General features: G+C 36.3%; 2 protein-coding genes across 2 annotated transcripts in view; one reads left to right on the top strand and one right to left on the bottom strand.

The window, feature by feature from the left end:
- Positions 1 to 9,777, bottom strand: part of LOC145675484 (small ribosomal subunit protein mS27) — a 38,167-nt gene extending 28,390 nt beyond the window's left edge. The window contains exons 1-2 of the mRNA XM_081745926.1: positions 9,618 to 9,777; positions 6,126 to 6,215 (exon numbers count right to left, since the gene is read on the bottom strand). Of these exons, the coding sequence (XP_081602052.1) occupies positions 6,126 to 6,215; positions 9,618 to 9,711 (184 nt within the window). The 5' untranslated portion in view covers positions 9,712 to 9,777. The remainder of the gene's footprint in view (positions 1 to 6,125; positions 6,216 to 9,617) is intronic.
- Positions 9,778 to 11,056: 1,279 nt separating this feature from the next.
- The window catches only part of LOC145675475 (pentatricopeptide repeat-containing protein 2, mitochondrial-like), a 39,533-nt gene continuing 33,517 nt past the window's right edge, over positions 11,057 to 17,072 (top strand). The window contains exon 1 of the mRNA XM_081745914.1: positions 11,057 to 11,195. Coding sequence (XP_081602040.1) covers positions 11,105 to 11,195 — 91 coding nt within the window. The 5' untranslated portion in view covers positions 11,057 to 11,104. The remainder of the gene's footprint in view (positions 11,196 to 17,072) is intronic.

Here is a 17,072-nt window from a genome sequence, read left to right as displayed (position 1 = left end):
TTTCACCACTGATATTGAAGAGGAGGTATTATTCCGAAACCGTATGTACGCTAATATATGAAATATCTTTGAATTGGTGCAATATGAAATTTGCGTATGAATATCACATGCAGATCTGATCCTTTCCACAAGTGTAAGTGTATGTGGTAGCACCATCGTTTATCGTAGACGGTGCTGATGATCAATGTCTCGAGCGGCGGAGTCATTCGAGTATAAAGTGGGTAAGATAGCAGGTATTTAGCTGGTTGTATATGTCGAGCAACGGATGGTAATTCAACTTCTGTGGATTTATGTACGCAACTCTGCTGAGAAAGTGCACTAGGAAATAGGATCTGTTTAGGGGAACAAATGTTTCTTCAGGAAAGCCATTTACAACTGGGTGGAACATTTCAATAAAGCTCGAATCGGCGTAAATGACAGCGATCGTCCCGGTCGTCCGACAAAATTTCAGTGACCTACCCTGAAGAAAGTTGAAAAATTATCCGAGCCAATCGAGGTCTAACTACCGACAAGTCAGCTTTACAACTGAATCGCTCACATGAAACAGCATATAGCATTGTGAACTATGAACTGAATTTTCACAACGTATGTGTACGACGGGCTTCCTGCAAGTTCACTGATCAATACAAAGCAGAATAACCCTGTCATTACAGCATCTCATGAGGTACGCAAGAGAAGGCAGTGAATTTCTGAACCCAAAACAAAGCGCGTCAGTATGGAAAAGAAACATCCCTCATCACCCAAAACGAAGATGTGTCACTCAGTCAGCACAGGTGATGGTTACAGTCTTTTAGGACATTACAGAGAAAGTGGTATACCACCACGCATTTCATATATGATAACATACTGCGGCCGTTCGGCCTATTTTATAGACTGGCGCCTATAGACCACCCAGTCTCCTCAGTTATTGAGCAGTTCTTACACCTTTTTTATATTTACAAGTGCTCCTTTTTAAGGTTGTCCCTCGACCTTATTTTTAAAGCTTGTGACCCCGTTTTGCCCGAGGGAGTGAAATACGACCAGACCAAAGTCCTTAGAGCCTATCAGTTAACCTATTGGTTGAGGCAACTTTGCTAGGGAGTCAAGGTCTACTATGCTCTGCAGGCAAGGTGCCCGAGCGTTGTAAGGCAAGCTCACCTCAACAAGTCCAAGCACCAGCTTACAAATCCCACGATTTGATCACAGCCTGGCAGAGTCCAACGCAATCCGGGAACACCAGAAGAACCAGAGAGGACTTAAGTTGGACACTGCCTACCTCTATCGTTCAATGGCTACCGCCTTCCGCGTAGAGGTACAGCGAACACATAAATACTGGATGGTACGTGTTAAGTCACAATTTGGGTTTGATGACAGCCCCTTATTTTAGAGAGATTCCTCCCTTCCCCTGGCATAGAAAAAACTTTTACGCAGAAGGCCGGGATTGGCACCTTCCCTTAGTCGCCGTTGTACTCCTTCAAGCAGTACACTGACCTCCCCCCCCCCTTTTCGCCCGGTAGGATCCTCCAAGTAATTCTGGACTTCCTCTAATTATGGCAGAAGTACACCGTACATTACCAGAGCCAACGACTGATATAGGCTTTCAACCTCTAAAGACATAGTCATTTGGGAAAAGATGGCTCCCCTGGTAGGTTTCGTCCATGCAATAATGGTTCTCTTTTTACATGTTGAGATACCACATGCACTTTGCGATATCTAGTACCTCCTCTTGGACCCAATGATACGTGTAAATCACCATCTAGGAAAAGGGCAGTAACCACTGCTCTCCGGTAGAACCGCCCGCGATGGACTACCTCTTTTTTCAGTGCTGAGGTACCACGTACACTACAACACCCAATGGCACGTGTTAGTTGCCCATTTGGGAGTCTGGTTTCCCTTCGTCTCCTGGCAGGGCAGTCAAGGAATCCTACTCGTGAAATTTCTGCCCCCGGGTCACTGTTGCTGTAGCCACGTACTGTCGAACTCTAAGTTTCGGTCAGCCATTTACAGGAAACTCCAGATTCTCCTAAAGCTGGAGATCTTAAGTCGAGTAACAACGCTCGTCCACACAGTGGCTTACAAATAGCCTTTATGCCGGGAATGAATGCAAAATTCGTCATACAGCCCGGATTTGAAACCATCGGACTCCCATCCCTTTGAACCTCTGAAGAATCGCCTGGGTGGTCACCCGTTCCAGGATATGGCGGAGGGTCAGAGGGAGGTTACGAGCTGGCTACTACAAGAGCCAAAAACATCCTTCGCACCTGACTTTGAGGGACTTGCGAAATGGTCGGGCAAGTGCCTAAATGTACACGGTGTTTACATGGAGAAATAAATCCAATTTCATCAGGTAATTCTTTCCACTTTTCTGACTATACCATTTAGCGACTGATAAAAAGTACTGCAAGTTGCCGGATACATTACGTAAGAGCAGTTCTTTTTAAAATAGTTAATCCGACTGATCGAGAAATCAAGCTATAAAGGGTGATCAAATGAAACCAGTTCCGAACCAATATATCCATTACCACTAGATGTATTATTACATAACATGTACAGGAGAAACATGCATATATGGTGACTGAGTAACAGTATTTGTAGTTCATAAGAAGTTCTCATAGGCATTCAGTCTCTTTAGTGCCTTCTTCAGTACGCTTTACACGTGAAAACTGCAGGGCGACAGGTCCAGGCTGTACAGTGGGTGACACATCTTCCATTTGAATCGTAGGAACATGTCCTGCACCAGTTCAGCAATGAGGACTAGTGTGTTCGTGTAACACGATAACACCTCACGTTAGGATATCAGGTCGTTTTGCGTTAGATGGCCTTTCGAAGAGTGGTTATCATAGCACAGTAGCGTGTGGTATTTATACTTTCATGGTGGCTTGATAGCGAGCAGTAATGGTTTTCTACAGTGAAAAAAACACAGACACCATGATTTTGCCAGCTGACACTTGGGACCTGAATTTCTTGGGGTGTGCCTACGACAGGTGCTTCCACTGAAGACTGGCGGATTTGGAACTTTGTTCAAAGTGGTGGCACTATGATTCGTCCATTGCCACCGTCTGCAAAAGAACGGCACCTCTCCCCTCTGGGTGGTAATATTGGAGAAACGTGCCCATACGCTCCTGTTTTTGTGTTCCGTAAGCATCCGTGGCACCTATCGTGCACACATTTTCTTTTATCCCATGTTCTTAACTATTGTTTCTGCTGTTCCATACCTCATATTCAGTTCCATGGCTATCACTGGAATAGTCACACGTCTGTTGTTGCGAATACACTCATCAACCACAATGCGGCTGTGATATGTGGCAACAACATGCGTCCGTGCAGGACGAAGAATATCACTTATTGTTGTTCGATTTGTGCGAAACATTATTGTGCCCTATCCTCGATGGTCGTCTTCGACACACATGCACCTGTACAGACGTCCTTCATCCGACGGAACACCTCAGTCGGTTGACATCCCTCTGCACTTAGAAACTGAATGATTACTCGCTGATCCGTCTTAAGACGAATCTGGGATAGTCAATGTCATAGTTAAAACATTATTCCTGCAAAGTCAGGAAACGTTTCACAATGGCAACTACACTAATGTCACAAGTATACATGCTACTATTTCATCAACTGTTTCTACCAGGAGTGCTAAACGGGTTTCATTTGATCGACCCCGCTTATAGTTAATTTCCCATTCTTACTTAACTTTTGCATCCGTTTCAATGGAAATAAAGGAAAAACATATTAAATTTATGGACATTACGTTGAGTTTCATAAATTCACAGAAGCAAAGATCGAAAACAAGCATGCATCTCACCGTTTTCTTTCGTGATTAAGAGTAGATAACTAATAATAAAAATTTAGTTGTGTGGTTCTTTTATTATCTTCCTCATATTTCGCTCACTTTTGATTCTGTACGTTTTTTCGGAGGGATGGATTAGTTGAAGTAAATCATGAACTGTTTTCTTCTCTACATGAATTTATATTCTTGTGTATGAAACTAGGAACAAATGTTCCACTTTAGTCATAAAACTGTATTGAGTGAAATTATACATATATGTTAGTGTTATTAATCGAAGACATAGGGGAGACCAGGGTAATAAGAGACAAGGGTTATAAGAAACACGGCCAAAAAATACCCTAAATATCAAATCAAAATTTTATATATATATAAAAAGGAATGAAACCATCAGTACCTTTACTTTCCTACCCTACTTGTACTTATGAACTAATACGAGCTTTTATATTGTTGTCACGCTATGAAAAAATACCTTCACTTTGAACTTACAACGAAAGTTCGTGACTGTTTTAAAATAAAAATTTATTGTGAAAAGTGAGTTACAAATGTGGAAATGACTGCTATGTAATTTTGTGACTAAGATTATGAAGATTGATGTGAAGTTTTGAAAAATGCTGAAACATTGCATTTCAGGTCAATTGAGGGCATGTCTCTTATTACCCCTTTCAGAAATTTTGAAGGTGTAATAAGAGACACCTGTCTCTTATTACCCCAGTTCAACTTTATGTTTATTTAGCGCATGTGACGAGTACAACCTGCTAGTTTTTGTATATAGAAAGTAAATAGGAAAATTCCTACTCTGGCAATCCAGTCAGAGTCTGTACATAGGTAGTGACAGTGGAGAATATGCTTTGGATCAATTAATTTCATCAACTGGAGAAAGTTTGCCAGGAGAAATTGATCCAACCAGAGCAGAATCTTGCTTAGAAATGTATTACACCGTGTACTATGATCTTGACTGGTATATTGGGAGGGTTATTGCTTTCCCAGATGAAGGACCGTGCAATGTTAAATTTTTGAGAAAAGGACTAAATGGTTTCAATTGGCCTGCCTATGATGACATTCAAACAGTGACACCCAAATTCGTGTTTTATGGACCTATCAAACTGGATCGAAATGGAAATGGGCCATTCCAGATTTTCAGAGGATAGCTCCAAATACTTCGTTGTGTTTATAGCAAAGTGAAAAAGGACTTTTGAAACCAAAATAGAAAGATTAAATATGACTCCTGTTCTTTAGGTAGGCCTAGGTGTTTGTAGAACTATTCTTAACATTTGTTAAACTCATGCCTATATGCCAACTGTTCTTTTTGGGCCTATACACTTTTCCTATGTTTATTTAAGTGATCCAGCCTAAGATAGGTAAAAAAAATAAGGCCTACCTGCTATAATTATGTTACACTAAAGTTTAAATTACATTTATGAGGCTAGCATAACATTTCCAAACTCTTTTGCACAGTTTTCATATGTTCGTTCGACTGTACATCGTAAAAGGCTTAATATTCATCTTACATATTTTTCGAAATTTTAGTTTTTTACATAGGCTACATTTTACATAAAATTTGATTAACAATAGGTTTACAACATTTTTCAATGTTCTCTTCTTGTATGATTACAATTTAATAGCTTTTTCAATCCATTTAAGTTAGCCTAAACTATTTTCCAAATGTGGTTTTTTTTCTTTGTTGCGAACTTAGGCACTTTTTAAGTTCATTTTCCACATTCTCCAGAAAATTTCTGTCAGCATTCTTTTTTATTTGATAGTGTGAGTTTTGTCTATGATGTATCTACATTACGTAAAACTCAACTATACTTTGTTTTAATGGATTTAGATATTTAATACTCAGGCAACTAAATTTCCCGAACGAACTACTGAATTTCATTTAAATCTCGATATTTCGGAAACATATGTATATATTTCAGATCTGAAAAAAGTAAATTGTTTAGAGTTGTCTGAGGATGTTTCTTAAAATTCTTACTCATTTTCTATTCTATTTGCATGAGCAGTGGGAGCCTTAGGGTAATGAGAGACACTTATTTTAACAAAATTTTTCGTAATTTTTTTTGGCACGAAAAAGCAACTGGAAAAATGTGTTAATACATCTGCAGGTTTCATTGTTTTTAGTACAATCACATATTTTTTTTTCTAGTTCCTCAAGAAATCAATACAAGTGCTAGAATTCTTTTGTCTCTTATTAACCCGTTTATGTCTCTTATTACCCCGGCCTCCCCTAGTTGTGTAAACATGAAATCAATAACATATTAGACGTTCACCTTCAATCAAGAAGAACGAATGGCAAATGCAACGATTTCGTTCCATTGATTTGTCAAGTAGCTTCTAAAAGTCTGATACCAACCTAGATTTACTTTCTGCAAAAGAGGATTTTCCAAACGCTTGTCCCAGACTTCTTGGCATCTGTACGCTTCGGATAAAAATGTTCGTTTGCCTGTAAAAAGAAATTCAATACACAAAATTGACGATTAAATTTATTTATTTATTATTTTTTTTAATAACTAGAGAGATATTATATTCTGTTTTAGTGATCTGTGACATGTTCCTTTGATTATCATAAATTCTGGAAAGAACGGACATGTTGGAAGAAGCAGCTCTTTCCTGAATCTATAATAATCAACGAACATATTACAGATCAATAAATTCGAATATAACGTTCAATCCTGGTGTTCAATACGTCATTATAAAGACATGATTAACATAGCACACAACGCTCTAACGAATACAACATTGATAATTTCTGATTTTTTAATGCTTTTATATGACATGAACAAACAAACACACACACATACAAGTCTCTCTTTAGATGATGTACTTATTTGATGAACACTACTGTAATTCGTACAGCAGAATAAAATTTAGTGTAGCTCTACATTACACGGAAAGAATACATTCACGTAGGTATTCTGAATTAAGAAAATGATTATTTTTTAAAGTATAATACATAATAAAAGAATGTATGCACATGGTAGTGTTTTTCTTTCACAGAGATGATACGAAGCCCTCCAATAATTTGAATTCTTATTAGGAATTTATTCTATAATAATTAAAACTAGCCTGAATAATGTTTACATTACGTATTTTTTTAGTCTATGATTCAAGCGCTTCCCGTGGACACTTTTTGCCAGGACTTAGTCTTAAAGACTTTCTTCTATGCAGGTCTTCGCATGGTTTTCGTAATAGCAGTAGTGTGTATATTTAGAGAATCATCCACTATAGATAATTAAGTGAGTACATTAACGGTTTTTTGTATTCTTCAGTAATCTTATCCTGTAATCTTCTACATTGTATATAATGGAATTTTGGCAACATTTGAGGTTTGAACTTGCATAGTAATTATATAATATGCAAATATTTTGTAAATACGAGGCGCTCCGGATAGTAAGGGCGAACTCAACATCGGATCTTTTTCCCACTTTTGAGCAACAACACGAGCTATTTCAAACTTAGTTTTTATAAAATTCCTGCAACGAGGTTTACGAAGTTTTCTTCCTACCCCAAAACTAAGTTTACTGAAGGGTGAAAATTAAATATTGATTTTCTCGAAAACAACCATAACAACTTCGTTTATATTTCATATATCAATATTGGTGTAAGTAATTTCTCTGAGAAAAATTCAGAAGGGAAGTTTACTCTTCGTGATTAGTTCTTCCTGAACGATTTTCACAAATATGGTTAGTCGACTTTGTACATACTTCATAAATAAATGTTTCATTAATAACTTACAAAACGGAGTGTGTCATTTCTTATTAAAACACAATATGAAATAAGTTACTTCTCCTGGAAGATCCAGAACGGGTAGTTTACTCGTGGGAGTAAGGATTTTCTTCTTTTTGACAATTTCCTCAAATACGACTCCTGCAATCTTGTTGATATTAAATATTTTATTAATAGCCCTAATATATAGCATAAGTCATTTCTCATTATAAATTTACGAGGAATAGCTAATTTACTTTTCGAGGTGAGTTTTCTTCGAACGAAGTTTTACAAAAACCAATTCTGAGAAAATCGTCCAAGAAGAATCCCCCCCTTCCCAAGAGTAAACTATGCCTCTTGGTCTTTTCATGAGAAATACCTTATTTCATATTGTAGGATTATTATTGAAAGCTTGTACGATTATTACTGAAATATGAATAAAATCACCTGAGTCGTTATTGAAAAAGCTGACTGAAAACCCTCAAAACCCAACAGTTCCCAAATGCTATCCCGTGTTGTAGGGTAACTAATGAAATTAGAACAAAATAACCTGAGTCGTTTTTGACAAAATGATGAGAAAAAAAATCACCCCAAGAGTAAATTACTCTTATGGATCTGAAATACTTATTAAAAAAAAAAATCTATTCTTTTAAAATTTGCGCTATCACATTCTTCCACAGATAATCAATGAGAGTACCACCCTTTAATGAACCTACTGTTTCTTTACACAAATAATCTAATGCCTTAAATATTTCTATTCTATTGACGAATTCCCATTTTAATAAAAACGATAGGACAAAAAGAACCAACCAACATGTGCTAGGTATCGAATTACAAGAAAGGTTTCTAGCTCGAGTAAGGCAGGGCGAAGTTGGTGGACCTGCATGAGGATGTGCTCCTACGGAGCAGGCGGTGAGCAACGGTGGATACGGGCAAAAACGTGGATAGTAGAAATATACTTGCGTTCCTATGCTCATCTGTCGGAAGCTTCTATCGTTATGAATCATGAATTAAAAACAATGCATTCACATAAGAATCCATTTAATCATAGCTTTTTTATGGACTTAGAAAGTGTCTCTTCAAGAAAGAGTTGCATTAATTGACTCGAGAAGAACTGTGTATAAGTAAGGCATGTGGGAATATGACAGAAATACTAACAAACTTAAAATCACAAACCAACTTGTACTATACAACCAAAATGCATGAATGCTAATTGAGTCACGACAGGAGCACAGTAAGGAGGCATGCGCGGTAGTGTGTCAGTAGTAGGTAGGCATGTCTCCGACGTTGTGTATACATATAAACGAGGATAGTGGAGAAACACTATATGTTATAAAAATACATGCTTTGCAACACTTCTATGATCACTTTGTATACGTACTGCATTCACATAGAACTTTGCTTCATGGGTTTACTGTGGAGTATGACATGATTAACAGCACACTTTGCATTTCGTATTTATATCTTATTATGCATTTGAGAGGTAAGACCATAAGTTTTTTACGTAGTGCAATAGTAAGAAGTATCCATGTGCACAAGACATGCGATAAGCGTTAAATTCCTCCCCCTCCCACACAGTCATAGATAAAGTACAAATTGGGCACTCCACATGCAGATATAAAGTACATGTACGTTCTTTTTTATTTTCGTATCAATCGATAAGTAAATAAAAGTCGCTTTGTTACCCCCTTTGTAAGTTCATACATACTCAATGAATAATCCCTAAAAGTATGAGCGTCCTGCTCCTTCGGGAACTGATGCAGCTTCACGTATACTATACCCAACCCCGATATATTTCGAGTACTTATACCATTATCTTTGAAAATAACGGTTATAGTTAAGGAGCCGTACTTCCCATTTAGGGGAGGACGAGAAACGCCATACTTTCAGGAATTATTCATTGACTATCTAGGATGTTAAAAACCAGGTAATAGACTGAGTTCTTGCCCTTGTACTTAGGGTGTTTAGGTAGTGCAACAATAAGATGTATCCTCGTGCACGGGAGATGAGAAGTAGCTGTTCTTAATTATTACCAAAATAACATACCACTTATATTTCGTAACTTTCACAAATCTATGTTTACCTAACCGGGACAGAAGCTTTATGTTCCCATACAATGGGATACCACCAATTTTCGTACCTATGAGCTTCAAATTTGAATTTTTAAGAAGATTACATCGCCATTTCGAATGACACATCCTAAGCAAACCGGTGTTTTTCATTACTACAGCCATATTCTAGCATTGAATTCTGCTCCTGTTTCTCCAGGTTGGGTTTTAGTGCAAAGCAGATTGGAAGCAGTAAGCAGCAAGGTAAAGAGTACAAACAATGATTTTTGTCTCCTTCGTTCCGGAGTTACTCTTCATCAATATTATAACAAAACTTTGCTGGTTACATTTTCACCGCCTTATGCAGAGTAATTGACTAGTGTTTTAATTAATGTTATACTAACAACCTGACTATTGCAGGAAATTTATGTTAGTCAAACTCTTTAGTATGGCACTAATCATGTTTCACAACGACTCTGCATAGGGCCCTCAATGTCTAGAAACGAATTAGGGTCAATTGTACGGATCCACAAATGTGCAGGCTAAATTTAGGATCAGCACTTGAAGTAATTGCTGAAAAATTATAATTATATTGCTAATTACCTTCTCATTATTCTCCAAGAGATTTATGAACATAACATTATCCTACTTATAGATGAAATTCAATGGTTGCACACTAGTAACGCTCCACTTCTAATCGTAAAATAAAACATTCGCATACTATGCAGAAACACTCCGCTGGCGGAAAATAGTATCTTATACAGTCATCTTTATTATGCATTCACTTATTTTAAAGAGTTGTAAAACACTTATAATAATTTTACACTAGTAATCCTACACTTGTGAACCTAAAATATAGCTGCATTGGATAGTATTTAATTATGCCTTCTACAGAAATTTGTTCCTTTTAAAAATGCCTTTTCATGCAAAATATTGAGTTTTATCTGTAAATTCTGTAAAATGTGATGAGTGTAAACTTGATTTGCATTTCCACTTATTTGTAAAATTTAGAGGACAAATTTGTGATAATATTTTGATGCTGATTAGAAATCTTTTTGTTTTAATTGAGATGATTGACGAAAACTTTCTGGGCTCCTTTCACCGCGAGGCATGTCCAAATAATGATGTAGATATTTATAATATACGTACAAATTGAAGCTATCCAGAAATCAATACTTGCTTTCGTATTATCTGCTCTCGCTGTTATATGCAATACTGATCACGAAATTCAATCGTAATAAGTCTACATACCTAATAGAAGTTGTTTCTTATGTAGGAGTTGCAATCATACGTTCAGATTCACTTTATAAGGGCTTCACGTTCCTGGTATATATACCTCCGTACGTGGCCAGAAAACGACTGGAAAGGAAGTGTGTATATGCAGTAAATTTATGTATGAAACCGTAAAGTATTTGCACAAAGATTTAGTGCGTTCAAAAACTTTTTTTTTCGCTAAATTTCTGCTTATCTAATATTAATAGTCAGCAGAGAAGAAAGAGAATTAAGTATCTTTTTCTTCTAGCATGTGGTTTTTAGGTAGCCTGTGTTTAGTCCTTGATTGTCTCGTGTAGTCCATACGATGGCCGGAATATATACAAATGTTATTCCAGATATGTTGATACTGTCCCGAAGTGCATTATGTGGCTACAGAAGGATTGGTTTAATACAAAGTACGTGAATATAATACAAAGAGTTACTGCTGAACAAATCTTGAGCTTTGTAGTACAATTATATTTTTAGGTTGTACTTTGCCGGTGATAACGCTTTATGAACATTTTGGTCAATGCTTAGTAGAAGGAGTCCAGAAGTACGTAAAAAATACAAAATTCACAGGAATTAAAAAACATTAAAATACAAAAATGTAGATGCAACTACTTAGACCTAACAATCTAACCTAATATTAGAAATAAGCGTTTTTTTGTTTTTTACGAAAAATATGCTGGACTCCTACACTAATATAACCTAACTTAATGTGAACAGAAACTACTGAAATTGTAACTTTTTTTAAAAAAAAGAGAAAATAGCTGGAGTCCTTCTGCAAAACATGGTTCCATTAAGCTTGAGTTCGCTTGAAAAATATAAAAGGCATTACAGGAGCAGACAGTTTTACCAAATTTGACATTTCTTACATTATCAAGTTAGGCTAGAGCTTTCTATTTCTTTTAGCAGGGCATACACTAAATGAGAAGCTCCATTACTACTTGCAAATTAACTTCAGAAGGGCTCACTATAAATAGAATTTAAACATATGGCATAAAAATTATAGAGCATAAAGCAAAAACCCAACTTATACTAGACCTAAGTGGTCACTAAAAAGCACGAATGCTATGCAATCGAGTCAGAGCAGGAGCGCAGCAACAGGGCTTGGATGGTACCGACGGGGTGCGTCCGTAAGAAGCAGGCGCGTCAGCGACGAAGGGTATACCTATTGGAAGAGCACACATACAATACTTTCACTATCACTCAAAATCGAGGGAAAGGGAAGCTATTTTTCGCCGGGAACAAAAAGAATAGCGTGTAATATACGTTATAATAACGTAGAACTATCAGCTAAATTCTCAGCGGCGAGAAGAAATTGATAAAAAATTAAAGTAATAAGCAAACCAAGTATATGAATCACATGTTTAGTGATATGTAATAAAAAAAAAAAAAACGGCAGGCGGGTGAGGAAGCCGAGAAGACTGCTGTGACGTGAGTTAAGTGCGTAAAATTAAAAAGGAAAGAATTCGGACATAATTCTCTTTTTCTTGCAACGATGCAGGTGCTTCACCCATAATGGATTGGTTGTGCGGAGAGAATAACATCATATTATTATTTGTAATGCGGCTGAAGTAAGTTTAGAAGATCAGGTTTTGAAACTGGGAAAGCCATGTGACTCGGAAAGTTCCAGGCGAATGAAGGTGTTTTGGGGAAAGTAACTGTTCTTAATTTTGGACGAATTGGCGAAGTAACCTTTACAAAATTGGTATAAGTTCTTAAAAATCCGCACTATGAACTTCTAGAAACCTTACATAACAGAATGTAACATTTAAGAGAAGATGGATAAAAGTTAATTTAATTAGCCCTGATTATCGTAATTACGTTTACAATGTTTAATGTAAAAATAGTTAAGTTTCTTTCAAGCAGTTGAACCTAAAAACATGATAGCTTAATGTAGTGAATTTCCAGTCACGCATGAGTCCTCAGTCGCCTGGGTGATACAATTCGTCTTTCCTCTCCCTTCACTCCCACTTCACTTGCTTCATCATTTTTTAAAACGCTGAATTTACTAATAGACTAACACCTCTCAATGTCAGATTTAATTTTTTATGATAATTTAATTTCTTTCTTTTGTTAGTTACAATGGTTAGGTTAGTTTTAGTGCAGTTAATGATTGTGTACAAAGTTCCGAAGTTGGCCCTGTCGTTTGGTATTATTAGGATTCTCCTAGTAATTTCAACATAAAGGGAGATAAATCCGGGATGATGCTTAGTTTGTTCACTGCTCGCTTTCTCCTTCTGACATGTTATTAATGTTCATGCTTTCGATAATGGGATTACATTAAGTTTGTCTACTTGCACCCATAGCGTAAGAAAATAGTAATCGGCAGACTTAATAGTTGAAAATTTTGTATGATGAATAAGCGAGAGTAGAGAAGTTGATTTTTATTTTAATTATTATTATTATTATTAAGGTGCCATGGACCAGAAATAGTTAAGTACCTGAAGAATATGTGTTCAGAGACGTGTTGCGCCTGAGACGGACAGGTTGCCCGCTCGAAAGAGAATTATATATGATTTCTTCAGTGTGTTTCTGTGAGCCCGGCCGTTCTCTATCTTCACCGCTGCCACTTTCATAGGGTGCTTCACCATTAGGAAAGCTGTCGGGTGAAAATTGTATTTAAATTTGTGAACGAAAGTAATATTTATGATGTAAATTTTGTAATAGTTTATTTATTTATTCATCCTTATTGTATGTCAGCAGGCAAGGAAATTTTACCATCTCTTTTTCTGTATGAGTGATGTAATACAAGCTTAAAATTAATTGTGAAATGTAATACTAAATTGTGACAAAGTTTAATTTTGCCAACTCAATAATTCGTTGTTGTTTGTAAGTCAAGTCGATATAATTGGAATTGTATTTTACCCTATGTAACTCGAAATCTTCCAACTTTTAGGAATGTACTTGTACTAAGAACCTGATTACCTAAACAGAGTTCATATTGTACAAAACTAACCAATCCTAACCTTAACAAAATTATTCTTTTTAAATTTAGGACGTGCATTAACATTTGTTCTGTCGTATCGAAATTGTTGTGAAAATCAAGATTGGCGAAGGTAAACTCTGAACTGTGAACTAATATTAAGTACAATTTTAAACCTAGATTTTTTTAAAATTTTTATTTTAACTTTCTGTGTGCTTCAATCTTTTTCTCCCCGTGCAGGAAGGGGATCTCTGTCATTGTAGTTCTTTATAATAATAAATTTCAGTTTTGTTCTTTATTAAGGTACTAATTTTTGCATTATAAGATCGAAGTATCTCTTAGTTACAAGGCTAATAATTAATATTTGCAAGTGGTATTTAGTATGAAGGAGATAAACATGAATTCTATTATAACAGTTACAGTGCTTCCCGGAGTGGTCTCAATGAGAGAAGAATCCTGATTCATGGGAAGTGTTTTCCTTCTTTCTTTCTTCATTATTACAGATGCCATTTTATTTTATTTTATTTTTTTTTTCTGTTGCGCAAATATAAAAGTTTATAGTTGTATAGCCTGGAGTAACTTCAGAACCCAGGAATGTATCCAACCTAGGCCAAATTTTGAGGAAAGGAAGAAAGAAAATCAGCTGTTACATATCCATTTTTTGGAAGTAACATTGGACATTTCTTCTGTATATTTTAAGAATCTGTGGATTCGTAAAATAGAAAAACACCTCATGATTCTGGTGTGTGAAATTCAGGATTGTAGATACACAATGTTTCAGAAGAAGAGAACTTCGATTCCTGTAAACGCACAGAATACACACACGGCTCTGTCCCTTGCTAACAACCCATAAATCTAAGAAAACAATGATTGACATTCGGTTAGAAAGAGAAAAAGAAGTTGCCAAATGTCCCTTTTTCTTGAGTCGTGAGTCATTTTTTGTATCAGTGTGTTCGGTTATAATTCGCTAGAATGTCAGTGTTCATCCCACTTTGATTAAACAATAACACATGCAACGAGCATCTAACTAAGTAACTCTATGGCTTATGGAACCCGGAGATTCAATGCCGCGTTCACAAAAGCTCTCCACTGACTTCTACTAGATACAGTTAGCCAACTAGATACAGTTTCTACTTTGTATTCCTATTTCTGCGAGGTCCATCTTAATATTGTCCTCCCATCTGCGCCTAGGTCTTCCTAATGGTCGTTTTCCGATTGATCGTCCAGTCAAGACTTTCAAAGTGTTTCTACTTTCTTCCATCCTAGCTACATGGCATGCCCACCTAAGTCTCCTAGACTTGATAACCCTAACAACGTTTGATAAATCGTATAATTTATGTAGTTCCTCGTTATGAAGTTTCCGCCATTCCCGGTCCTCTTGTGTCCGAATATTCGCTTCAGGATCTTGTTCTCAAATATTTTCAGTTAGAGTAAGCGATCATGTTTCGCCACCATACAGAACAACAGGCATGATTATCGTTTTATATATGTTAAGCTTCAAATTCCTCGACAGAATTCGCGATGACAAGAGATTTTGAACTGAATAATAACACGAATTTCCTGATTTTAATCAACATTTAATTTCTTCGTGAATATGATTTTGGTCTGTTAATATTGATCCTAAATACAACGAGCAACATTTGGAAAAAAATCCAGTGCTCGTGCCTTCACCAGGAACTTCGACGAAACAAAATAATGTTGTAGTGAGGAGGGAAGCGAACAGTGATTTTAGTGATTTTGTTTCCGGAGTGTAACCAATAATGGTGGTCATAAGTTCCAAAAACTTAAACAAGTTATTAGCGCAAACTTTTTTCTTTCTTTATTTCTTTATTTATTTCTTTTATAAGGAAGACAAATCTCTTACAACGGAAGCACTTAACAAGGCAGTGAGGCTTAAGACAACCGACACCGAATATAAATTTCCATACTAACGCACTACGGTATATCGCCTCCTAAAGTAAAGGTTTTATTTTATTTTATTTTATTTATTTATTTATTTTATTTTATTTTTTTTTAAATTATTCGGACCACATATAATTGTATGGCGGTACAAATACCTTCATAGGATCAGTAATTGCCGTGCTCAGGGTTATGCAAATGTGTACCTCGATTAAATATGCGTTCATAGCAACTCTTGTTGGATGAAGAACTAAACACGATTCGGACAATTGTGCTGTAACGAGTCCTGGCAATGAAGGTGGTAGAATTGTTATTCTACGTTGTGGTGGGCGTTCATGTTTTATATTGACGATGCTGTTTTAGTGACTCCAGAATAATGGCTGATGCTCTAGCAGGTTACCATGGCAGCATAGATGCAGGTATCTTGAGACTTGATTTGAGGAGAAACTATTAAAACACATTGAGATATCATCTGTAATTGTTATGGATAATGCCCCGTACCATAATCGTGTCCTCAATCCAAAACCACCCTCTTTCCTGTAAGAAAAGTCAATTTTTTAACTAAATGACTTTGCAAAATATCCCCAATCCTTATCCTGTTCCTATAAGTCACATTCTTCTTTAAGTAGTAGAAGAATACTTCTGTTACCGACAGAAAAAAAGAAACATGCAGGGGACGAATTGGCTGCAAAATATGGATAGGTTTACCACCTTACCATTACGTTCTCAACCCTATCGAAATGGTGTGGTCAGTATTAAAGAGCCAGGGTTTCGTCTCAAAACTTGAAGAAACGATCTCTGGGGGAAATAAAAATACAGCTTCTCAAGGGGTCCTGCATTTATGTGATGCCTTAAAAATGGGTTAATTATATCAAACATGTAGAACAAAATTAGGAAAACTTTCAATCTGTTTTTGGTGAAAGGTTAGAAAAAGTTTGTGCAAGTGACAGATCTTCAGAAGATGAGAGGGATATTGATAGTTCATAAACAGGCAAGGTAAGAATTTACTACATTTCGATCACACATATATTTTGAAATAATAATAATTATTATTGTTAGTAGTATTAAAAGTAGTAACGGTAATAGTGATAGTAATAAAATAGTTATTACACATTGTTCTGATATTCGTGGTCATGATGTAAATCACTAGGCATGATTTTAGATATTGACTCTTATTTTGAGACAAATCTCTCTTTTTTTTTCTTTCTTTCTTTTTTCTTTTTCTTTTCTTTTTTTTTTAATTAAAAGATAATGAGGTTAGTCTAGAGATCCAGAAATAAAGGCGATGGAAGTCGACATATTAACATCACCTACTAAAAAGCTGGCTGAGTGGCTATAGACATTCATACGCTCTATCGCCAGGGAGTTTAGTAATGCTAACCCTAATTTCCAGCCACTACTACTATTAATAATAATAACAGTGGTACCCATTTCTCCCAAGTGCTTGGACGCAGTCATCCCCCAA

Source organism: Thermobia domestica, chromosome 2, assembly GCF_964235325.1.
Source record: "Thermobia domestica chromosome 2, izTheDome1.hap1.1, whole genome shotgun sequence".
Taxonomy (NCBI): Eukaryota; Metazoa; Arthropoda; class Insecta; order Zygentoma; family Lepismatidae; genus Thermobia; species Thermobia domestica.
The sequence above is the reverse complement of the archived record's forward strand: the minus strand, read 5'-3'. Positions and strand labels throughout refer to the sequence as shown.